General features: G+C 45.5%; 1 protein-coding gene across 1 annotated transcript; it reads left to right on the top strand.

Moving 5' to 3' along the window:
* The first annotated feature begins 11,053 nt into the window (after positions 1–11,053).
* Positions 11,054–18,175, top strand: LOC118428570. Its single transcript, XM_035838667.1, has 7 exons — positions 11,054–11,523; positions 12,145–13,076; positions 13,799–13,992; positions 14,393–15,646; positions 16,049–16,157; positions 16,507–17,583; positions 18,137–18,175. The coding sequence occupies exons 1-7, from the start codon at positions 11,511–11,513 to the stop codon at positions 18,173–18,175; spliced, it is 3,618 nt and encodes a 1,205-aa protein (XP_035694560.1). The 5' UTR covers positions 11,054–11,510.
* The last annotated feature ends 7,704 nt before the right edge of the window (positions 18,176–25,879 follow it).

Genomic DNA, 25,879 nt, shown 5'->3' with positions numbered 1-25,879 from the left:
CTATGTTATTGTTTCAACTGCAAAGCAATACCCTTTCCCTGGGAATTTCAAACAATTTACATTTATTACTAGCTTTATTAGTGAGGATAAATGAAGTGAAATGTGGCAACTGGACAATCATGCTATTCTTACCTTAAATTGAGCAGGTACGCTGCAAATCATCTTTTTTTATCCATCATTTTGTTTCAGAGTGGGATATTGGACAATCCGCATGCTTGTGTATTGTTAGCTGTACAAATAACAAAATCATGTTTCAAGTATATAGTCCCTTTGTTTCAAATTTCTTGCCATTTACGAGTATTGGTATGGCAGCTTTTATATAGCTTCGTTTTTTAAAGGGGTAAGACTTTCGGTTGCTAATGCCATACCTAAAATATCTAAGAAGAAATGGGATCGAATATGAATTAGCTTTAATGTATTTTGAACTGTATCATATCTTATTATATTTTAGAAATGATTGCAGGTTTCAAATAAAAGGGGTAAAACGTAGTGGGACTACAACATGTCTCTGTTGCAGTGTTTGTTGTGGCCTTGCACATTTATGAGGGGTTGCCCCAAAATAACCCCTGACGCTAAGAGATTTATTGAAGGACAAATAAAGGGGTGTAAACAGCCACGAGAAAATGTCCGTACATATAAAGTGACCGTGTGCTTGCAGGGGGATAAAGTAAGGTGTTATATTTGGGTGGGAGATGGACAATATGGAGAGGCAGATCAACTTTAAAAGATTTTATTGCCAGCTTTCAATCTTGTTCCCTTATGTATAGCCTCCTTGTCAGACGTATGTAGCGGTGGCCTTACTTTTCTTGGGAGCGTTGATTTTCAATTTGGGCTCAGCTTTGATGGGAAAATGTGTAGCAAAACTCTCCTTCTCCAAGAAGAGGTTTCGGATGATGGTCGGGCAAATGTAATCTCGAACCAGATCCACGGTGCGTAATGTATAGTATCAAACTTCCCGGTGCCCGTTTGACTCCCTTGGCCGTCTACACTCCTTGGCCAGCTTTGATACTATCTTATGGCACCGTAGGATCTGCTTGGAGATTAGGGCGAATGTGTATTTACAAAGCAAGTTTAAATTTTCAAGCTTCTATCCCAATCTAGCAGGTGCCAAATTATATACACCAGTTTTTATCGAATACATTAGTACAACGTAAATTTAGTTAATGTAGTGTAACATTAGTCCATACAGTCACAATTTTATTACTATATGTTCGGATATGGTAAAGACCGCTCAGCGTTAGGGCAACGACCGTTTAGGCTAACGTCACATTTCCAAACCGGGGCCCGGCTGGGATGTTTTAAGAAACGAAAAATTAAAATGTATGTGCACAAATCATGTCCATGAATATTATTTTGACATTTTGTGTATTTGTAAATCTTTTATATCATTATTTTTGCTCCAGAAAGCTACCCGGCCGGGCCCCGGTTTTGAAATGTGACCTAAGCCTGACAAGACGGAAAATTGTGTCGCCGACTTGTGGCTAGGCCTTCATACGGCCGGGGATTGTCCTGCTGCGCGGCCGGCCAACTCTTCTGGTAGCAAAACTCTGGTCAATTATTCTCCCTATAACGGCCAGCGTAGCCAGTCTGGTAGAGACTAACCTTTGTCCGTTTGGCGATCAAACAGACCTTCTGGCATCTACCTCACCATCAGACTGTGTGCAGACGCCGACCGGTGGGGTGACCTGGGCACCTGTGCGGGAAGGCGACTCAGGTAAAGGTCGGCCTTTTCTTCTGCTCGTTTGAAACTTTCATCTCTCCCTAATTTATAGATGCCTTTGCTTTGTGTGCTTACTTTTATGGCTGTTTTAAGCAGGTAGTTCGTTTGGCGTTGTTGTGTGCAGCTTGAATTTCTTCTGTAATCAGGTTGTATTCAATGGTTAACCATTGCAAGAATAGTATTTGTATACCTGGTAGCACACCTAAATGAACCTCGGAGATCTATATTTCAATGCTGTGTGCAGACGCTGTTGGTGTGTCACAAAAAGGCTATGTCACATGTTTGTAGCAGCCTTCCATATGTTAGTGAAAGAGCTGAGATTTTTTTTTATTTATGCCTTGTCGGAATATACAGCATATTCCCTGTGCTGCCACGTATTGCATAAAGGTCCATATAGGATATGGACACAGCGTTTACCGAATCTGAGTTAGTTTGAGAAATGAAGAAACGCCCCCACAATGGACATTGACTGAGGTTGGTTTGCTGACGCTGCTTTCACAGTCAGAAACATAACGCCCCATCCACCACTAGTACAAGGCGTGCTGACCGCCTGTGCACACATATGACCACACATACGGGCGCACGTGAAGACAGTATGGCCTGGGCATGATTTTGGCCTTTTTCTAGCAACGCTGGCTGGTTGGAGCGCTGATTCGCGCTTTTCAACATGGGCTAAGGTTGTCTAGTGCCGGGCGAGGGCCATGGTACTTTGTTGGTCATTGAATGGTGTAGATAGGTCTTAGGACCAAGTTATTGAATTTCGAGTCCTAACATCATATTATAAAATGACATGCTGACTTGGCCAAGGTTGTCGGACATTCTTCCTAATTAATTTAGTCTCTACTAGACTGACCTAAGTGTCAGTCTAGTAAGGGTTCACATAGCGGAATAAAAAAAAAATTCTGGCAATTGGCCCAAAACAGGAGAAACATTTTATCAGAGGACTTTGTCGCTCTCGATGGCCTACCGAACGCCCCTGGCAAATCATCCAACCTGTTTGGCAAATGAATTCTACTTTTTTTCTTCCAGCAACCCAAAGAGTCTGAATGCTTCAAACGTCCTTCAATGGTTCATAGTTAGTCTCCAAGCAGACCCTACGGTGCCTTAGAGATAGTATCAAAAAGCTGGCAAAGGATTATAGCCGACCAAAGGGAGATAGCCGGCAAAGGGAGTCAAACGGGCACCGGTGTCGGCTATACTCCTTTGCCAGCTTTGATACTATCTCCAAGGCACCGTAGCTAGGGTCTAGTTCATAGTTCGCCCTCACGGTCGAAACGTGGCCACGCGACAACTCGGAGCGTGCCGCAGTGCGTGAGCGTGCCCCGCTCAGTAGAGCCTACCTGATGCCTCATGTCTGCCATTACCGACCATTGACCCTTCTGGCCTCGTGTACACCTGCATGGTCCCGTCGTGGTTTATTGTGGGTTAACTGGTCATGTATTGCATATCTCATTCAGCGCACTGGCTCATTCACTCTCACCTCACTTAATTCCTCGACCTCTCTATGGTTGTGGCACCATGACTAGTCGCTGCACAAATCCACCTGCTCTGTCCTCCGCCGCTCTTAGAGCTTCGGCCAATCCGCCTTTTCCTCTGCCTTCCCCTCTTCCAGCTTCCTGGCACTGTCCCTTGTATTTTGTTTGCGAGCACTGACGATCTTCCGGCACATGTCAGCCTCTACCAGGCTATGCACCCTATTTGTCCAATTTTTACAATTAGACCACCGAACCACGGAGCCTGGTAGAGGCTAATACATGTACCAAACCATCTTAGTTTTCGCTTCATTATGATTGCCAAGAAGGTTGAATGTTATACAATGACTCAACTTCATATTAGCGCATTCAATTTGTTAGTAACTTTTAATACACTCTCTTGCTTTGGTGAATGGCAAAACAGGTGGATATTTGGGTGGAGTTTGCTGTCCTAAATGATAATCGGGGATTGCCGGTGATAGTTGTGGACTTTGAACCCTTGCGGTTAGCGTGATTGTTCTAGGAGACCGGGGCGCCGGTGGTGTCAACCTTTAGCGATAAGCAGACTAGCGGCACTGGTATGCCGTGCAGTAGTGGTAGTCTTCGACAGACTCGTGAATTCGATTGTTGGAAAAACACTCATGCTGTAGTCAGTTTAATTCCTACTCTAGTTGACTTATTAAAACAAATCCTTCCCCTATTTGACCAGTTAATGCTATTTCTTTCGGGAGCTAGGAGCCTGGACGTGTAATTAATCATCATAATGCCCTATGTGTACTCATGATGTCAGCTTGTTTGCACAGCACATGTAGTTCTGCCTGATCAGCGTCTGGCCATTTTGATTTGATTGATGTATGGCGCCCTCTTGGAATCCCAAAACTGATGCGAGCATGCAAATAAAAAAAGTCTGGCCAAAAAGAAGGGTGTCTTCCATATGGTATATAATGGAATCTAAGTGGTCAGGAAGAAAAGACTAAAGTAAACACAAAGAGTACGGTAATCAAACAATAGATTTTTAATTTTTGTTCTTTCACATCTACTTTGACTTTGGATTGTCCAAATTCTGTATTGGTATTCTATGATGTTATAAGCATCTGCATATTTACCTCCATGAAAAATGGAGGTATAGTTTTGAGTGTGTCTGTGTGTGTGTGTTATGTGTGGGTGTGTCTGTGTGTGTGTTTGTGTTTCCGGATATTTGTGGACATCATAACTTGAGAGCCTCGTGATGGACTACGATGATAATTGGTATGTGGGTAGGGGTTGGGGTTGGGAAGACGAAGGTCAAGGTCAATTTTGGGCCCCCCTGGTGCGTGACCTTGGTACTGCAGCAGAACTTCAATTTTTTGTATCTTTTTACCTGGACATACTATGGTCTTGATTTCTTGGTGACAAATAGCTTTTGATGTAAGGAAGGAGTGGTGTATGTTTGGGCCCCCTAGCAGCTTGCTCTGGAACTGCAGGAGCATTTTTGTCAAAATCTTCCAAGGAGCATAATGGCACATAGGAATTATGGATTTCCATGATATTTGGTATGCAGGTACCTGTGGCAGAGATGTACATAATGAAGTGCAAATTATGCAAATTTGGATTAATTTGCATACTTAATGAGGAAAATCTATATTTACAGTGTTTTCCAATATAGGACTCAAATACATGTTACATATATAGTTTGTGGCAGGCGGAAGTTAAGCAGATACTAATTATGCAAATAAGTCCCTAATTTGCATAATTAATGAGTGTCTTAATTCTTCTTAGTACGTGTAGTAAATGATTGTGCTGTCAACACTGTGACCTGTGTAAGTGAAAGCATAAGCAAAACATAAGCAAGCATTATGCAAATGTGAAAGTCATTTGCATAATCAGAATATTTCATGGAGGTATGAGGTCTCCGAACTCTTGTTGTGCTGGTTTCCAGCTGCTTTGTACCGTCTACTGTACCCCTTATTTTGGAAACGAGCGAAAGTTGATCTGCCCGCTGATGCCATCCATATACCAGTGATCAAACATCAACATGGCCTAATGTACAGGAAACGTATGAAGTGTTGCCATAGCATGTGAATAGTTTCTAGCATCAGGCCATTAATATCTATCCAATTTTCAAAGTCCTTGTTTTTGTAGATTCTTCATATATTCCTTGGATCCTCCTCTCTCAGTTCCTCCTCTCAGTGAGAAACTACGTACCTACCCACACAGGGCAGTGGTACAGGCCGCAAAGCCTTTGTTTATTACTTGTCAGCTGGCCTCTGTCAACATGCTAGGGTAAGCAGAAAAGGGGCCACTGGGATAGAGCAAACATGAATAGGGGATAGCGTTACTTCTCCGCGAGGTCACTGTCCTTTCCTCATTGTTGTACGCAAAGCCAGGCACAGAGCGGAACCTGGACAGGGGCCAAGTGTTTTGGTGCGGCCAGGCCTTCTTCTTGGCTTCTCGTCTTACTTAGTGTTGCATCATGACCACAAGTGACCCCTCCCTAGATTGTGTAACTTCAATAGTAAGCACAGAGTCAGCGTTTGCGGAAGACTCTCTCTTCGCTGAAGGATAGCAGGCTCTCATAAGGTGGGTAAACTTGACTGGGCTCTTCAAAAGTTTGCGGTGCAATCTTGCATGGTCTTCTTGGTTGATAATCTCCAACCAGATCCTACTGTAGCATAAGATAGTATCAAAAGCTCGCAAAGGAAGGTAGCCGGCCCAGGATTAGTAGGAGTGTTCGCCGGTAGCCAAGAACACCCCTAGGACGGCTACACTGCTTTGCCTGCTTTTGATCTGGTTGGAGATTTACATTTTGCAGGGGGCACCGACAAACAGGCAGAGCACCGTAACTGAAAATACTAAGAGTCAGACTTGAAGCTTCCTGACCCAGTGTACATCAGTGCTTGTATTCACCTTGTTTGTCTGTTTGCTATGTAAAATATCGTAAATGTATTTGTCACACACACTAGTCAGTGGTTTTGGTCTGACGTCCACTGTTATCAGAGACCATCTTTGTCAGTTCGCCAAGTTCCGCTGGCCCTGGCCGGCCCCCGGCCAATCTGACAGCACCGGGCAGCGGACAAACACATAACAAAGCTGGGACGTACGCCAAAAAACTTCCAGTGCGCTGCCGGAGATCCCTATTAAACTCAGTAAATCGGCATGGCTCAAAGACTATAACGCAGCCCTACGTTACCTGTTGCCATCTGCCGAGCCGAATACGAACTATGAGGTTATTAGACGTACTAAATTTTTGTCACTTATTAAATCTGTAGGCTGTACAGGCCACTGTGGACAAGAGACCCCCCCCCCCCCCGAAAACGTCATTAGCTCCTGCATGTTGCAGTGTCCAACAAAAATATAGTATTGTCGGGTTATACTAGGCGGTACCTGTCGTCGTAGAAAGTGTTTGTGTAGGGTACCATGCATCCCTTGTTCAGTATACTGAGTCAACATTAAGTGGACAAAGCAAAGTAAGGGGCGTTTGTTATTACCCTCTTTAATAGGGCATAACAGAATGCAGTGTGCGTTTCCTTTTTGTTCTCTTTTCTCTCTTCCTCTCTTCTTTCCCTTGCTCTACGAATTTAAGTTCTGTCCCTCCGTCTCGGCCCCCTTTGCTCTTTCTTCACGTCTCTGTCATTATATACCAGATTTGGCCACTTTCTTTTATAGTTTCATCCACGAAAATTATGCTTGCCCTTTTCGACGACCTCTTGATCATCAAGACAAGATTTTTTTTTCTTTTTTAGTTTTTGCCGGATTAGACGTCAGTGAGGGGCTTGTGGCCTTTGCCCCACATCTTGTGCCGGGCTTATTGCTTTGCGTCGTCTCAGAGTGGAAATGTCCGAGCTTGGCAGAGACGTACCAGTACTAACTGTCTCCAGATGAAAGGCACAGTCTCGTTTTGTCTTCAGGTCAGACCGCCAGAGTTCGGCGCTTTTGGCCGAGTTCCGAGGAGGGACAAAGGTTAAGGTCGGTACGATTCAAGCCAAGTTGGCATGTAAAGCCCGGACCAGAGTTAGAAGGATAACTTTATTTAGGCGTTTTAGAAATACCATGGCCATAAGCAATTCTCTTTGGCATCCCGACAGCTCCTGAGTCGTCTTTTGGATCTTAGAGATCCTTATACACTTTGTGTTCAAAATGTAATGAGCGCTAGGTGCTACTGTAGACAAAAAGGGTTGCCATTGTATGTATTTTATAACCATTTATATGTATCGATAATAAAATAGAACTTAAACGTTGTCGCTGTTGCCATCGATGTCGTCCAAACGGTAAAACAGTAGGTAGTTTCGCCACAATGGCAGTTCGCTAACGTCATCATAGTTCGCCACAAAGTAAGTCGTTTTGCCATACAGTACAAGTCATTTCGCCACATTTGAATTTTATTTCTCTAGATGGCCTAATAGCGTTGGAAAACGTTTTCCTAACATCACTTACGTATTCTTGGAGGTCCGCGAATGAAATCATGACATATTTTCTACCTACCAGAAAATAAATCTGGTACAGTCTCAAGTCTATCGTGGCTCGGCCAAGCTCACCGCGGGACAGGCAAAGATCTCTCCCGCCCAAACGTGGTGCCCGTGCCGTGCGTCCTCTCTTCCCATTGTTGACAGAACAGAATTTTAATGAATATCATTAATGTTTGACAGCCCTAGTTTTGAACAATCATTGAAGTACATTATAATCTTACTTGGTGCAAGAATGTGTAGGAAGCATTGTGCTTCTTTGTTCAGTTTATTGATAGATCTACTGATACATAACGTTATACTTGTTCTTGTGCAATATCTGTATTGCAATATGTTGAAAATATTAGGCTGATGCATTTCAGTTTTACATTGCTATGAACTATATATGTTGGCTCACTTCGGCTGAAATCTGAACAACAAAAAAAGATAAAGTCAAAACGGAACCGTATACCTAACGTTGCCGCCCCTATTTTATTCAGGACAATAAACGGAAACACAGCACTTTTTTTTGTTAGGCCTAACTACAGCCTTACGTTTGCCATACAAACGATGATCGGTGGTTACCTCGGTGTGCTCTTCTTAAGTGTGGCATTACATTACCTAACTGTAATCAAACCCAGTTTATGGTGGTCGCAGTTCACTGGACCCACTATTGTTGAACTTCAGAAGAAATGTAGGGCAAAGTTGAGGCGTACTCAGTCCACGTGACGCGAAACGTGAAGTCAGGTCAACTCCGGTCACAGAATGTCTTAGGAGACGGGAACGCAGTGTGATGTTTACTTATGGCTTTTGCGTATGCAGCAATGCCACGCCGGTGATTTCATATATGCAGACCAAGAGTTCGCCTGGACCGGTAGCGCCTGTTTCCCCATATAAAGCCGTAGTCCCGTTCAAACCCAAATCTACAAGCAGATCCTACGATGGCATAAGATGGTACTAAACTGGCCAAGGAGTGTAGTCAGCCAAGAGGTGTACATTTGCCCCTGGACCGGTAGCCAAACACACTCCTAGGCCGGCTTCACTCCTCTGACAACTTTTGATACTATCTTATGATACTGTAGGATCTGCTTGGAGATAATTCAAACCCCAACATGATTTGGTCCTGAGCTCGGAGTGCTGAAGTTGACAGATGTCAACTTGAGTTTAGTGATATCATTGTAAAGGTGTGGACAACGAATGATCCCGGTCTGAGCTTCTCTCTGAGCAGAGGGTCGGCTCCGGCTATTTTTGACGTATTTTGTTTGGTGTTTCTTGTTTGAACTCGTTCTTTGGCTTTTTGTGTTGTATTGTTTTCTTCATGTCCCGCCGCCAAACCTCTGCATGCAATTCACCCGGTCCAAAAAATCGACAGCCGGAGCTGAACCTCTGCTTAGCTTGAAGAGTAAGCATGAGCGCCGTCGGTTTAGTAAGTAGGGCAAAGTTGATATGTCTTCCACCCTACAAAAGAACGCGCGTCGCGTAACACCAAACGGGTGCCAGTCAGCAAGGTTATTTCCGGTCATAAACTCTCTGAAGAAATCTGATACATTCGCTGAGTCTACCAACATGACCAATAATAATAATATTGGGTGTATTTTGCAGCCAGTAGGTACCCAAAGTGAGGGTAATGAGGCTATTTAACGTGGTCGAGGCACCTCCTCGAGCACGGGACCCCCGTTTTACGTCCCTCCCGGAAGACGATTTCGTGGAAAGCTTCGTGAGGCAACAGCAATCCGGACGTCCTTGGTTGGTCCCCCATCCAAGCACTGTCCGGACCGCGCGTTGCTTAACTTCCGAGATCGAGGGATCGGGTGTACCAACGCGCCACGCGGCCGAGGAGTTCCGATCAGAGTCGACCGAGAGCGTGATTTTGACGCTACTACGGGATGCGAGAATGACATGATAGCATTCGAACTCAGGACCACTTGGCTCTGAGTCGAACACTCTGCCGTTGTAGCCACACGAACCCACACTCTCATTTCACCAGGTTTCAACTTTTACCCTGGCATAGATACTGAATCCATTTTTCGCTGACATGGGCTATGGCAATCCACCTTGCAGCTTAGGCTTAGGTCTCAATTGCACCGGTGTCCATCAGGGATGTAGCGCCGACCGGGCTTCGAAGCCACAAATTTGTCCCGGTGGACTGCCGGATACCGAGAGGGGGGAGGGGGGGGGGGGGAGGTGGTACTCCTCAGTGTTTCCCCACGGGTAGGTCACGGCGTCTGTTTGTTACCGGGTCCCGGATTCATTTTAAGTCCGACTTAAATTCAACATACTAGTAGTTGGTCGACCTTCGTTGGCATCCGTCTGTCTCGGAAGACAAGGGTAGGCAGACATGTACAGGGTTGGTTAGGCGACCAATCTGCCTGGCCGGCACTTGGGTTTTTTTAAAGTGAAGGAGGAGTATGCATTTCTTTCTCCACCCTCTCGTCCACTGGCGCACTAAGTCCTACAGGAGCAACTGTATGCAACAGCCCGGCCGGGCCTGGTTTGGAAATGCGACGTTAGCCTAAAACACGTTACTAATGTTCAGTGCCACATCGTCCAAAAAATATCTAACGACGACGTGCGACGAACTTGTCTGGCCTTGCCGTATGAGGTCATGTTTTCAGAAGTCACGTGCCGGTGGTTCTGTCCTTACCTCTAGCCTGAGGTGAAGGCTCTCGGGTTGTTCAGTCACGACATTGTGGCGTGTTCTGTGTACTTAGTTGTCTGGACAAACCGCAAGGTGCAAAGTTTTGTCTAGCAACCTTGAAACTATGAGTTCGTCTTTGTTACCATTTTTAAATCACGACCAGATATCTTTCAGCTTGCCACCATATTGCAAAAGCTGATTGTTACAAACAACTAGGCTATCTGAGCTTTAAACAGAAATCATATCTCCTGGTCAAACTTTGATGGAGCAAGATTTGTTCGCATTATGACTTCTGTGCGTATTCAAGTTCGTTTGAGTTGAGGACTGACATATTTGTTTGGCTTACCTAAAGTTTCATGGGAAGCAGTTTCTTCTTCGACCCACCGCTGTGCATCTTGGGTGTCTAGCAAAAAACTATTTCTTTTGCTCTCCAAACTTCATCAAAGCCAACATAATGCCAATGCGCATCTTATACAGACTTGAACATACGCACAAGTACAAACGGAGCCTTAGCCCCGTAAAAATGCTGAATTCACAATGTTACAAACATCCAGAACGAAGCGGTTTGTACTGTATTAGTTGTGTTTTTTTTCAAAGCATATATACACGACATGTGTAATATTCCCACAATACGCATGCGCAGCAATCCTCAACAATGTTTATTTTTCTGCGGTCAGGTATTTTCCAAATCAAGAGGTATGTTCGGGGCGTGTTGTTGGTCCCTTGGTCACGTGGTGTCCTATTGTACCGTCATCACAACAAGTCTGTTTGCTTAGCAGTCTGTGGTCACGTTTTAAGTTCGGGCTAATGTTAGAGCTATGTCGGCAATGTTGTTTGCATGCATAGTATGACAAATGCCACCGATGACAACCGTTGGACAGAAGACAAGAACATTTTCGGTTGCCTAGATATACAGGATCGTCAGCTGTTCTTAATCAGTATTGGCCTAAGGCCCTTACCCTTACCCAAGTTGGCCCCTGTGAGCTCATAAATGACTTTTTACATCGGCGCGGCGTGGTGTAAGCCCGATCACGCCTGCGCATATAAACCCTTTCTCGCACATGTACAGATTTGTCTCGTGTGTGTGTCAGTCTGAGTGACTTACTGTGTTTCTCACACTACAGGTGGTGCCAGGGTTGGTACAGGAGGTACTACTGGTCTACGCTGGTCGTGTATAGTCGTAACTGCCAAAACAAACGCTACGTTTTCGTCGCTTCACTGCTGTTGACATCCCTGTAGGGCAAAGTGTACCTCAACACATGGCTGCTAAAGGTTTGTTTTGTTTACAACTTTTCTGTGCGTCTAACCACGGCATGCACAAATCATATCTCGCTTAAACTAAAATGCATAGGGTGATATTTCTATGCAGTGTATTCTGATCAAATTCGAATTGAGTTCCTATTATGATTATTGTATATCATTTAAAATGAAAGATTCCCTATATAGTAAATTGGGTTTGCGGTTCAAAGATTTCAAAAAATAGATTTTGTTACCTGTCGCTTTCAAAAGTTAGGGCTAGGGCTAGGGCTGGGCTAGGGCTAGGGCTAGGGCTAGGGCTAGGGCTAGGGCTAGGGCTAGGGTTAGGGTTAGGGTTAGGGTTAGGGTTAGGGTTAGGGCTAGGGCTAGGGCTAGGGCTAGGGCTAGGGCCAGGGCCAGGGCTAGGGCTGGGGCTGGGGCTGGGGCTGGGGCTGGGGCTGGGGCTGGGGCTGGGGCTGGGGCTGGGGCTGGGGCTGGGGCTGGGGCTGGGGCTGGGGCTAGGGCTGGGGCTGGGGCTAGGGCTAGGGCTAGGGCTGGGGCTGGGGCTGGGGCTGGGGCTAGGGCTAGGGCTGGGGCTGGGGCTGGGGCTAGGGCTAGGGCTAGAAATAATCAATGGTAACACTCTTTATCCATCAGGTATCCGTTTACCGGGCCGTCTCCTGACGCCGAAGACCATCATTGCCCTGCTGACCCTCGCCTTGATCGTCATCCTGATGAACGTCCGACTGGACGCTGTCGGGCCCGTGGCGCTCAAGTCTGTGCTCAGTCTTACCGGCGGAGGGTGCGGGCTGGTCATCACCTGTCCCGACACCGTGCCCGTGGGCGCCGCTTTCCCCGTGAAGATCGAGATTGTCGGCGGGCGCATCCGCTCCATCCCCCGAGCGGAGGCCTCCGTGAGCGTCGGTGGGTCGCCGCCAGACTCCCCCGGTAGGACGGTGACGCTGTACTACGGCATCGGCACCACCAACCTGTCCCTCCCGAGAGAGGGGGCGTGGGACGTCCTGGTGTCGGTCAGCGGGAGATTGCCGTACTCCGCCGGCGGAAGAGTCGCGGACGAGTCGTGCACGGAACAGCTCTCGGTCAAGGCCGTGAACCTCGACGACCCGACCGTCGAGACGAGGAGACTCCAACGGGGAAACCTGAACAGCGCCGCGCTGCAGTGGACCAGCGGCTTCGTGGTGGTAGAGGGTGCTGTGACGGTACCGGCAAGCAGTCAGCTGATAGTCAACCCTGGAGTCTTCGTTCTCATGAAACCCGACGCGCGGATAGAAGTTCTGGGCCAGGCAAAGCTTGGAACTAAAGAAGGGCAGCCCATAGTCTTTACCAGCTATCCCTCCGAAAGCGGCGAGACGAAGCCATGGAACCAGCTGCTCTTCGGAAAGTACGCCAGAGGGTTACTGCATAACACCTGGTTCCTGCAAGGAGGCGCAAGTGCACACTCCAACTTCGGTAACTTGGACATCCAGAGGGTGATACACGGGGAGGAAAGTTCGGATATCACCTTCGTTGGAGGAGGGATCATTGACAATGTAGGCGGTGCCATCGGTGGAGAACGTTGCAGACTCAAGGTAAGACTGCTAAATAGAACTGATATCATCCGTCCGCTTGAACACAATACATGTAGTTGAATTGAAAATCGTAGTCAGAGTCCTAGCGGTATATAAATAATGATGCTATGTGCATATTGCACCTCTAACTGTGAAACTGTGAACTGTACGGTGTCCCCTCAAAAGAGTAACAATGGATCTACATCATCAACTCTCTCCACTTCTGTCTCTCCGTGTCCCTGTCAGTGTATTATTCTCAAAGCAGATGTTGGGTAGCGACTAGCGAGGATAGTAGTGGCAGGGATTTTTACCGGCTCGTTTCCGTCACATTCCGTCTGTCTTTCTCTTAAGTTTGTTCCAAAGTTGTGTATTTTGTATGGGTGCACAATGCAGTGATATCCGGTAAAATGGAGCTGACTCTGTTCAGCAGGCCGTTTCCCTGTACTTCTGTCTCCTTCTTTCTTTGTCTCTGTCTCTCTCTCTCTCTGCCTTTCTATCTGTCTTTCGTTTGACCTTGATTCAAAGTTTTGTATAAGTGCACAATGCAGTGAAAGCCAGGTGTAACGGAGGTGGGTCTGTTCAGCATGCCGTCTCCCTGCCTGTTTCTCTCTCTCTCTCTCTCTTTCCCTTCCTCATTCTTCGCTCCCTCCCACTCTCCCCCTCTCTCTTTGTATGTAACGTTATGTCTGTCTTCTCACGAATTCATTTCAATGTGGTTTCGTATCCCCTATGCCCATATATAGGTACACAATGCAGTAATATCCCGGTGTAACGGCGGCGGGTCTGTCCAGCAGGCCGTGGTGACGCTACAGAACGTCCACGTCACGGAGATCGGCCAGGACCAGACCGGCTCCTCAGACCTCACCACCGACGGCTTCACCTTCTACTCCTCGCGGATCACTCCGCCGGACAGCGAGTTCTCGAAGATATCCAACAGGTAAAATACTCCCAGACTAGGTCACGGTACCGAGTCCTAAACCGTCCAAAATATTCAGAATGGTTCAAATCTTCAGCGAGCAGTTCAATCTTCATTCCATGATTACAAATAATAGACATAATTCTTTCCATTTCCATGCAAATGCCTTTACGCCAAAATTATCTTGAAGTTTCTTTTATATTGAATAATTCCCTAACTACTTGTTTGCATTAGATCGTGGAAACAAAGGAGCTAAGGTACACGTGTTTCTTTGATCGGAAGAGTATGTTCTCATTTACAATGAATTTCGCATGCTATGCCCCTTTATGTGGCAAGTCGAGTAACAAACAATGTCAAACTTTTCTTCAAAACACGAAATGTATTACTTGTATTTCATAAGAGTTCTTTCTACTTTTCACAGCGTGTTTGCAGTTGGCGGAGGACTGGGCATTCACCACAAGGGGACCAACCTCGTCATCGAGTCCACCATCGTCGAGGACTTCCGGCGCTCGTGTGTCGTCACTTCCGGTGAGAAGTCTCGCGTGGCCATCAGGAGCGCCGTCATGCGGAACTGCCGCGTCGGGCTGCAGCAGAGCTACGGTCAGCCCAACGTCACCGTGTCCGACAGCACCGTGGTCAACAACGAGGTTGGGATCTGGTACGGCGACGAGAACGTCGAAAACGGCGGGAAGCTTGAGCTGGAGAATACCCTGGCCATGGGTAACGCTGAGAAGAACCTGAAAGTCTATAACAACGGAGTTGAGAGGGTTAACGCGGACCGGGGCTCGGAAAACGTGCGGCTGAAGTGCTTCTTCGTCAACAGCGAGTCGGTGAAGAGGAAGGCACGGTCCCAGTTCACCTTGGTGGAGAAGAAGTCCTCTCCGTGTCTGCAGCCGAAGATCTCTCTCGATCACCCCGACTGTAACATCGCGCTCAGCCTGCCGCACGGAAAGTGCCTGTGGTCCGAGTATAACCCAGAGACTTTGAGCGGTATCAGGCTAGAGCGGCTGGACCTCTGCGAGAACTGTTGTAAAGAGACGTCAGAGTTGACGTTTGGAAACTTCGACCATTGGCGGATGCTGAACATCCAGAACCGGAAGGGCGCTACCATCCACACGGGACAGGTGGAGGAGACTAGGGAGGAATGCGGTGTGTCCTTTGCCGCAGACCTGTACCAGTACACGGACAGTGACTGCCAGAAGAGCAAGGTCCAGCTCAAGTCTGTCTTCAGCAACATCCTCCACTTTCAGGGAGAAAGCCATCTGAGGGAACTCAAGGCGCACTACTTCGACCGAGTCATGAAGACGTCCCTGACTCCACCATCGTTCGGGATGATACTAGATTTCTCCAACATCATGGACAAGAACGCGTCTGCCCTGGCAAGGGAAGACGTCGACTGCACGCTTAGCGACCGGAACGAGAACGGAGTGTCTGCCTTTGTAACGGCCTGGCTGCCAGACATCGGCATGTACACCCGCCTGTCCGTGCTCCTGGCCGACCTGGTACACCCAAAGAACTTCTTCACCTACGTGACGTTCCTGTATCTGGCCAACTGCATGAAGTCCGGCCACTCCCACTTCGCGGACAAGGAGACCAACAACTACGTCCTGATTGACAATGACCGCTGCCTCGTACCGGAGAGGGTTGCATCAGGCGACATGCCACCAGCATACAGGTACTATTCTTTCCTTTCTTTCCGCTTTCTTTCTTCCTTCATCTCTTAATCCATTCCTTTGTTCACCCTTTCATTCATTCATCCATCCATCTATCTAGTATGTGTAACACAAATGCTGCTGCCCAGGGCTATACTAGTATAACTGGCCCCTCCCGACGCCGGTCGGATGTTGGATGGGCTGCTATAAGCAAGATTTAATCTGGCTACCTTCTATCCATCCATTACTGATGTATTGCACTCTTCCAGTGACCAATGTCAATGTTGATGTTTATGTGCAGAAAGGCACATTCGGTATTTGAATATTACATTCATGCAACAAACAAGTCAAATATGATTACACAAAATGATAGCTCAATTCAGCTCATCACGGTACTCATGACTAAAACACTCCCATCTGTCCAGGTACCGGCTTGATCGTCTGACGGACATTCTCTTCACCAAGAGTCACGTCTGCAAAGTACCAGAGGAGATGATGGACAGGCTCAAACTCACCACTTCTGTTTCCTCGAAGGTAACTATGTTTACATGAGCACGCTGATCGAGATTAATGCGAGAAAAACTACTAGGGATTGGGAGGAGTAATTTGGAAGAGTTCATTTAGCATGGAGGTTATTGTAATAGTCGCACGAGGGGGTAAATATGGAATCATCAATTTTGATGTGGCGTGCATGATGTTAAAATGTTTATGAATTTTGAGATGGTCTATTTATATAAAAGGTTGATATGGAGCAGTTAATGTTTGCATGGGGAGGGGGAGGAGTGAAATGTGATGTATTTGCTAGCAGATGAAGTATTTCTACTTTCAAATTAAGCATCTTAGCTATCAACTTAAGCATGTAAACCTACCACCTTTTCCTCAGGTCCCTAGTCTGGGAATTCAGTTCAAGGACGAAGTTCTCGCTGACAAGGTCATGGCGCCCCTACTGTTGAAGGAAGACCCGGAAATCTACGAGGAGGTGGACGGAAGGGCGTCAACCCTGCTGGCCGAATATAACAGACTCTGTGAGAATAACGACGCTGACAAGTACGACAACACACTAAGAAGCGTGTACAAGACTTCCCCCATCAAGCACACCTACATCGTAGAAGGACGGGACTACCTCCTTGCCAACTTTGCTGACGACGACCTCGCGTATCTCAAAGTCGTCAGCGACGGCCCCAGACAACAAGTCGGCAATCAGCTGTTCAACGGAGGGCTTGCCGAGCTGGTGTCGTACCACGTCGATCGTCTGGTCGGGCTCGGTCGCGTCCCTGTCGCCGCATCACGTCGTCTCGTTCTCGACGGGTCGATCGCTCTGAAAGGGGTGATAAACGCACAAGGCGAGGTCGTCCAGGACATGGAGAAAGATCACGCCACCCTCGGCCAGTACCTGTCGGACGTTCAGACTAAGAAGATCCGAGCGAACAACAGTGTTGAGTGGATAGCCAACCAGCTTCGCCACGAGCCGGCCGAGAAAAACCCCGTCCTCGACGTCATAGTCGTCGGGAAGATCAAGGATCTGAAGCAGAACATCAAGTTCAGCAACCATCATGTCAAAAACTTCCTGAACCACGACGCCTGGTTTAGCGACCTCAAGCGTTTGGGCATCACCCGACAGATGACGTGGGACATCATGGACATGCATCTCCTCGACTTCTTGTTGCACAATCCTCACAGGACAACGTTTGCCACGTCGGAGCTCCGGTTGGTCTCGCACGACAACACTCGCGCGTTTTCTCCAGATATCGGGAGCAAAGTGTGTGAACCGCTTCTGCGATGTCCTCCCGTGTTTTACTCGTCAAAAGAAGACGGGGAGCCGGAGAAGTCGGGCTGTCCGGAGAGCTGTCCTGTCGGCATAGACGATGAAGACAACAACCAAAACTGTCGCTTCAGGAGAGGAACGCTGGAGCGCATTCGTAAAGGAGCTATGGATGCCTCTACCGAAAAAGAAAGTTTGGTGAATAAGCTAAGATTCGCGCTTTCGAGCGAAGCAATCAACGTGAACTCTCACAAAGACTACTTTGGTAGTCATGACTTATATGAAGGGTTTCAATACAGAATACAACACTTATCCTCTCATGTGAAAAGGTGCATGGAAAAATATGGCGAACATGTATTTGTCTGACGAGTAGACATACCGAAAATTTCATCATTTTATACATGGGTGCTCCTATTGACAGATATTGCCCTTTTTTCTAATTCCGAATTGACATTGGAATGTGTTGCATTAAGATTTCAAAACTGCACAAACGTGATAAGCTTTTAATCCTTAAAGCTGAGAAGGATAACATAGTGGTCTACGTTTAGCCCATTCCACTGGATCGCGATCGCGCTGCCCCATCTCTGCGACCTGAATTGGACTTGTGCAGCTGTTGCCTTCATAATAGGAATATAATGTAAGATGTAAATGTATGACAGGAAAGACAACAAAACGCAACACGCGTAAAATATTCGTTTTTTTTTAAATGAAATTCTTTAAATTTGAGTGATCTGTCAAAATCAAATTCTAGGTTGCAGTCGGGTTCGCCGCCCTGGTGAAATGGAAATAATCTCCAAGCAGATTATTAGTGGCTGGCAGGCAGTATCTATGAACTAAAGCAGTCTCTATTGGCCAAGGAGAGCCGTACGTGGCAATTGGAGTTTGCATTATCTATGGTTGGTATCACTCTCACCCTAAGTGACCAATTGAGATTGCTTGGCCAATGGAGATTGTTTCGGTACATAGACACTGTCTGTCCCCCACCGAAGATCTGCTTGGAGGTTATAATGGGAATATAAGTAGTCAGAGTTCGACTCTGTTGATTACTCCTCCCTCAGGGACTCTCATTGAGACTTTAGATGGATGCAGACTATATTGGATCCAATTGAAGACAATCAGGCTGGTTTATTCCGAGGAAGCGATTTGTCATGATATGATTGATATTCTCCGTGGGTCGGCGACGCTACCTTATTAATAGGGTACTTGATTGTTAGTACACACGACTGAGCGTTTAATTACGGTATGCGGGAGGGATGGTGACATTGGGGATACGTGCCGTGCATCATGTTACGTCAGAATATACAATAGAAAAACTGTTTTTCCCAGATACTCCTAACTGTTGTAGAATTGAACATGTTGCTATTATACACGCCCTTCATTAGATAGCTTTAAACAGCAGTTAGATGTAGATGTTCAAATGTGACAGGTTGTTCGGTGTGATGTAACCGCCGCCTGCCATCGAAGCTGGGGTGTTACGTGTTAGAACGGTCACTGAAACTTCAGAGGCAGACAGTGCTAGGAAGGACTGCGCGAGACAGTTGTAGCTTGACGGCGGACACTAGACTAACTTTTTCTCTTCCGCGCCGCATGAAGTTAGGCAGCCCAGAAATTAGACTTGTCGTACCTACACAGCAACAGTCATAACCAGGAAACAAGAATATACAGGACACATGAGGTGCTATTAGTACATGTCAAACATACAAGTTTCTTTACATTTTCTCTACAACAGTGTTCTTTGCTTAGAAGATGAGCCACATTTTATGAATGACCTGTAGCTGTCATAAATTTTTGTGTCACGCGGGAGAAAGGCAAATATTTCTTTGATATATCGACAATATGATGAGAGGACAGTGCTCTGCTTAGGTAGATAGTATGTCATTGAATGTTTCAATGTAAGATATTTCCAAAAATACGTATTTTGTAAATGAATCGATGGAAACAAAATTAACCTTTATGGTATCAATATTGTACCTGATTATGTTTTGCTGATATGTATATTTTTGTCAATGCCGAAACCAATGCAATAAAAATTAACAAACACATGTCGTAAAGTTTGAAATCTTTCTTGTATACTAAACGTGACGTGATTCACGTACACTGTGCATAGATATCATGTTACCATTGTTCGAATGAATGTTATGTGCAGATTTTCTAGTCTCCAAGCAGATCCTACGGTGCCAAAGCAGATCCTACGGTGCCATAAGATAGTATCAAAGCTGGCCAAGGAGTATAGCCGGCCAAAGGGAGTCAAACGAGCAAACCTCCCGGTAGCGTACCACTCCTCTGCCAGCTTTTGAAACTATCTTATGCTACCCTAGGACCTGCTTAGAGATTACTGATTTTTATTAAAAAAACAGTACCAATGCTTTGGCAACTTTTAGTTCATGATAACATTAAAGATGTTCGTGCCTTGATTACTAATATATCATATGTATTGGTATCACTGTCAACTAGTCAGCATCATTGCTATTCCGTTTTAGTAATAGCTACGATCAGCATTTTATGTTCAGCATATTCTGCAGTTGATCGTACTTGGTCCTGTTTTCATAATCGCGATCAATATGATATGACCTTCAAAGGGCATGGTGAGCAGAGTAGGCAGTAGTTATAATGAAGCCGAGGATGAGTGGAGTAACGTTGTTATCGTGACACAGAAATCCAATTACCAGTTACTACCGGCTGGATGGTACCCTGGCGTGTATCTGACCTGACTGGAAATATGTACACCCCTCTATAATTTCTAAAACAACGACACCGTCTGGTGTTTGGTGGGTAAAGGTGCACGCTCACTGCTCTTGCGTCAAGCTTGCGTCACTGTGGGGTCGAAAGATACTCAACGAATGTCAGAGATAAAGAACGAATTTCGTACTTTTTGTGTATTTTGTCGTCTTCCAGGTCATTTTTTTACGTATTACGCAATATCTAAATCATTAAAAAAAATCGGAGAAAATAACAAAACAGTGACACAGTAAACGAACCCCGCAGTGACGTAAGCTTGACGCAAGTGCAGTGAATTTAGGGACGTCGGTTGTAATTTGCACTGACCTACTTTCCAAAATACTAGTACTCAGTCGAATGTAGTTTTAACACCCCCTGCAAAATCTCGCTCTTCAAAACTAGTTCTTTTGGCCCGGAGGTTAATCTCCAAGCAGATCCTACCGTGCCATAAGATAGTATCAAAGCTGACCAGGGAGTATAGCCGGCTAAGGGAGTCAAACGGGCTCCCGAGGTAAGTTTGATACTATACATTACGCACCGTGGATCTGGTTGGAGATTACCCGAAGGTGCCTTGTATAAGCGCCAAGCAATCAGAGCAAGATTGGATTCTCAGGCGGCGTGCTCGGTTACGGCTTGTCAGGAAAGCAGAGAGATTATTGATATGATGGCAACATTTTCTGCAACGAAATAGTCTGATCATTTTATGACACAGATTATCCTCTTTATAACTCCCAACGCGAAAGAATTTTTGGACCTCACCAGAATTTGCGGACTTCATCCACAGATTTTCAAGCTGTAAGTTTTGTGTGTTCCTTCGTCAAAGGCCGAAAGGCAAAGATGTTTTTTATATTGTTCAGTGACAGAAAATTTCCCACATTATCTTTTTTAGTTACCCAACATTATGTGAAATGTATTATGGATAAGCGGGTATGTTACTGAAGCTGCGGCACGTTGATGCCATTATTGCTGTGACCGAGCGATTTGACAGAGCATTCAATGAATTTTCTCGATAAAAAAGGAATCTTTTCACACCTTGATCTTTGCTTCTTTTTTTTTGTCTTTTTAGTTGTTTACTTTTTGTATGGTATTTCCATTGTAAAGTCAATGGTAACACAAATCCGATTTAGAACGCAGCGACGCCGCCATGTGCCTTAGTCCGGTGAGATACCCGCTATAAGTTGAAGTAACGCTAGTTCACCTTTATCCGCGGAGTAACCTAAACCCGTTGTATCTTAAAAGACGGTATTTAGAGATATCAAGTCCACGAAGGTAGCTTCAAATGGCAGAATATTTTTTTTCAAATATTACAATTTGAAACCACCGTCTGTTGACGTGATATTCCTGAATACCGTGGTAACCTATATCCGTTGTATTTAGAATACAACGGATATAGGTTACCCCACGGAAAGAGGTTAGGAAGCGTTATTTCTTTCTGCGGTTTACAAAATCTTGAATAACACACTACTTCAAAGTGGAGTCCTGGGAGTAGAAGAGGCTTTGCTGTGATTCATCTGTAAATGTCAAAAGTTGTGTGCAATCTAAATGAAAGTTGCTATTGCAGTCTATATATAGACCATGTCAAAGGCAATATACAAGTGGGTCAAAGTATAATGTCGTTACCATAGCTACGGATATGATTGATAGTTTAGTCAAATTGGGTTAGTTATGAATTATGAAAATCAAGGAGTGCCACAAACATCAGTTTTTGAGGTCAGACTAACATCCACTGTCTGTCAAAGGACGGAACCAATATGATAGCAGTGTGGCGACATGAAATACCCTGAATGCATTGGGATGTCATCATAATATTCTTGTTGCTAGCAATGCATAATGTTGATCGTTTCAATAACTTCTTTGAAGTTACTAGACTATTTGGTTGTAATGATATAGATAACCCAATGAGTTATACATTTGCAATCTACATCGGCAAGCTAACTCTTATAACAAGCTATTCAATACATTTGGCCATTTTGCCAGCAACTCAAAGGAGTCTGGTAGAGACTATAGGTTTATGTATGTACATATCAGTATGGTTTAGGATAACTTCCAAAGCTGACTCTGTAGGGTTGATAAAGTAGGGTTTTACCATGGTCATATTGACCGACAGAGTAACGTATGTTGTAGCAGAGTTACAGAAGAACTAGATCTCTTTTGTGTATCAATTTACAGATAGGATATAAAAACTCTCTTAAAAAACAGTGTCACTGACGAAAGACACCGAATGGCTGTCTAAAACGTCTGACCGTTTCCAAAATCATATTCAGCTGCTCTTTGGCGTTACATAAGAACTACTTTACGAATTTTTTTGCACTCAAAGGACTAATAAAAGCATCTCTGCTGTTCCAGACTGCAGTAGTGGTTTGATGTATCTGTCCAATGATGCTGTATGTAGCGTGCATTAAGCACTGCATGTGGCTGCAGATGGTGCTACCCAGACCGATATCTGTGACATGAAAAACTACTTAACCATGGTTCTCCTGAAGGTCATCACGATATCACGGGGTGTGACAAGCCCGGTTTCCTGCGATAACAGAGGAGTCTAATTTTTGTGGGTTACAATATTATGTAGGGAATCCCAGCGCGGCTTGTTTCTGCGTCGTTTTTAATCGCCCAAAGTCTGTAATAATGATGTAAATGTGGGAACATGGATATCAATGTCATACAGACAAAAAGGTTGGAATTTAACCTCCTTGATACATATTGCCTCATCCAAATCATATCCAGTTGATTTCCACGTTGAACACTATTATTGCTTAAGTTGCCTTTAAGTCATCCCTTGATTCAGAGAATGTTATGTTGCTTATTCTACGTGCTTTAAGTGCCACACAGTCACACAGCGAGGTAAAAGTCAACTAAGTGAAGGATCAATTGCGATTGTAATAAGGCAGGGAAATTAGATAAATCAGTTACTAGTAAATCCAAGGGGTATCCTTTAGCCAATACTAACACCTGACAGGCCGAAACACCAGGTTCTATAGAATCTGAATAATTCAATGCACAATGGCAAAAACAAAATGATGTTAACTTTAGTAAAAAGCCAAAGTTTCTGCTGACCCCATGCATCCGTGTACTTTGTAGTTTTCGTGAAGACGTATACTACATTTATGTTGCGGGAAGTGAACGTGCTCAATTTTTGTTTAGACACATCATTCAAGTAGAATCATCCGTGCCTTGAAACTCCTTGGCAAAATTAAGTGGGTAAGAGATATCTTCTGATCTAGTAGATTGGATAAAGCGATTTGATTTTAGCCTGGACGCATAATGTCGTTTGAAAGAAGACCCCGTTGAGGCTAACGCCACATTTCCCGGACGAACAGTTTTAGGTTACGAAAATGACGATATGAATGACAACAAAAACGCAAAATGGACTAAAAAAATAAGTCAACGGCATGCCTTGTGCATATCTATTGGCATAAACTTTAATTTTCGTTTCCTCGTGCCCGGGGCAAGAAATGTGACGTAAGGCTTAAGGTGCCGTCTCAATGCACTTGCGTCACACTTGCGTCACTGCGGGGTTCATTCACTGCGTCACTGTTTTGTTATTTTCTCCGATTTTTCATAATTTTAGACATTGCGTATTACGTAAAAGTATAACTTAGAAGACGACAAAATACACAAAAAGTAAGATAATTCGTTATTTATCTTTGAAATTCGTTGAGTATCTTCCTAACCTCGCAGTGACGCAAGCTTGGCGCAAGTGCAGTGAAATACCACCTTCACTTCAGTTAGACGGTCGTTCGTTTCCTATCGTTCCTATTGACGAGTCAGCCATCGCGGATGCGCGTGTGACGCAGCAAGTGTGTGTGGCTCGGAGCCAGGGTTATCCTTGCAATTATCTTACCCTGACTTTGAACTAAGCCGAACTTCGCCGGAAGATTTAGTTTGGTAACATAGGCCGTACATTGAATGCCTGATCAGGACTAAATTGAATTAGAATCTATTTGAAATTTTTTTCCTATGCGGAGTCACACAGCCAACATCTGCACAGACTTGTAATGTGTTATCCTAGGGTTATGGGGATGATGTGGCTATGTGATGATCCTGGTAGCTCTGTCATGTTGGATTGGTGATCGTGATTTAATCTCCAAGCAGATCCTACGCTAGCACAAGATAGTATCAAAAGCTGTCAGAGAAGTGACAGGAGTGTATATGCCCTACACTCCTTTGCCAGTTTGATACTATCTTTTTTTTGCACCGTAGGATATGCCTGGAGATTAATTGTGATTAAAAAAACGGTTGTTTTGGTCTCAACAGTGAACAAAGGCAATCTTACGCCATAAAGCAGCTAGTAAAGAAACGGGATATGATCTGACAGTTTCTAAAATCATATCCAATTGCTTGTCTTTTGCTTTATGGCGTATCTTATTACCTGGATGTTTAACCTTTATCGACGTAACGGCAATCTTATTTTAGACGTTTAGTGTAATGACGCCATACATTTGTATGAGACGAAGAGAGGACAGTAAAAATGTATCTGGTCCGTTTGCTAAAGTAATCCAATGGCAACTCTCACTTATAGTGTTTTATTCAGTTTACTTATGTGCCTACACGTTCCCTTAACCCCACTATAAGAGTACATATGTGTACAAGGTTAGAGGTGGTGACTAGTTCGGAATAAGACTCAAATGATACAGAATAGAGAAAAACGAGTCTTTCTGACCAAGCCACATAGCAGCTTTGCTAGATTGCATATACTTTTTTTCTGGAAATTGGAGAAGACAAGGAGCAACTTACGATCCTACGCGATTGCACTGGCCGTGCTATAGCGTCTACTATAGCGTCTTGATATGTTTGTCGCTAGACTTTTGCTGCATTTTGTCCCGAGGTAGACCATGTACACCACTCCGGTAACGATGAACATGGGAACTCCCAACACCATGGTCCAGTGCGCGGCCTGACACTCGTTATAATGCACGACGCCGTCTGTTCCCCGGCTCGTGTCCCGCAGAGCCTTCACGGTCAGCGCTAGGAGTATCATCCAGCGGTTCTGGGGCAAGGCCAGCCAACTCCTGCTACTGTTCCCGAACACCACCTCCATGTTGCCCGTGCTGCAGATGGACCACTTGCGGAGCGTGGCATTGGCGTCGTCAGAAATACCTTTGGCAGTGGCAATGACCGTTCCATTGACGTCTTTGAACCATAAATAAGGATCGTTCACTCGGTCCTGCCCTGAAGACGCCAGCACTTTCTTCTCAAGTCTGTCCTTTATGAAATACTGGAGCATGACCTTGCTCGCGCTCTTCTGCCTGAGAATGAACTCTTCCACCGAAGCCCGGTAGTGTTGCTCGCAGTCCTTCAACCGGATTCTCCGGCCGAGGTACCAGTAGGACTCCTCGGTCCAGGCGAAGATGCTCTCCGAGGGGGAAGATATGGAAACTACGTAAGGAGTTTTGGAGTTACATCTCTGCTTGTACAGAGCCAGAGTGCGGCCCTCCTTCGACCGCCAGCGCCCCTCCTTAACCCAAAAACTGCAGGAGGCGCCTTCGATGACGATAGTCCTGGCAGGAATGTAAACGGACGGGCAGGAGAATGCGCTAACGGCCCCACACATAACGGCCCACAGGACAGCCCAATAAACTTGAGTCCCGCTGCTCAGTTTGTTCATGGTACTCATCCACTCACCCGCGCTACTAGTAAAACTGAAGAGGCGGGCAGGCTGACCGTGAATTCACGATTCCATACTTGTGATGAATGAAGATTCCAACTTACGTAGAAGCTGCTGATCCCCTGTATCCTCCTGATGCCGCCTTAGCCATGATTACAGCCTCCCCAGCTG

Source organism: Branchiostoma floridae, chromosome 13 (assembly GCF_000003815.2).
Source record: "Branchiostoma floridae strain S238N-H82 chromosome 13, Bfl_VNyyK, whole genome shotgun sequence".
In the NCBI taxonomy this organism is placed as follows: domain Eukaryota; kingdom Metazoa; phylum Chordata; class Leptocardii; order Amphioxiformes; family Branchiostomatidae; genus Branchiostoma; species Branchiostoma floridae.
The sequence above is the reverse complement of the archived record's forward strand: the minus strand, read 5'-3'. Positions and strand labels throughout refer to the sequence as shown.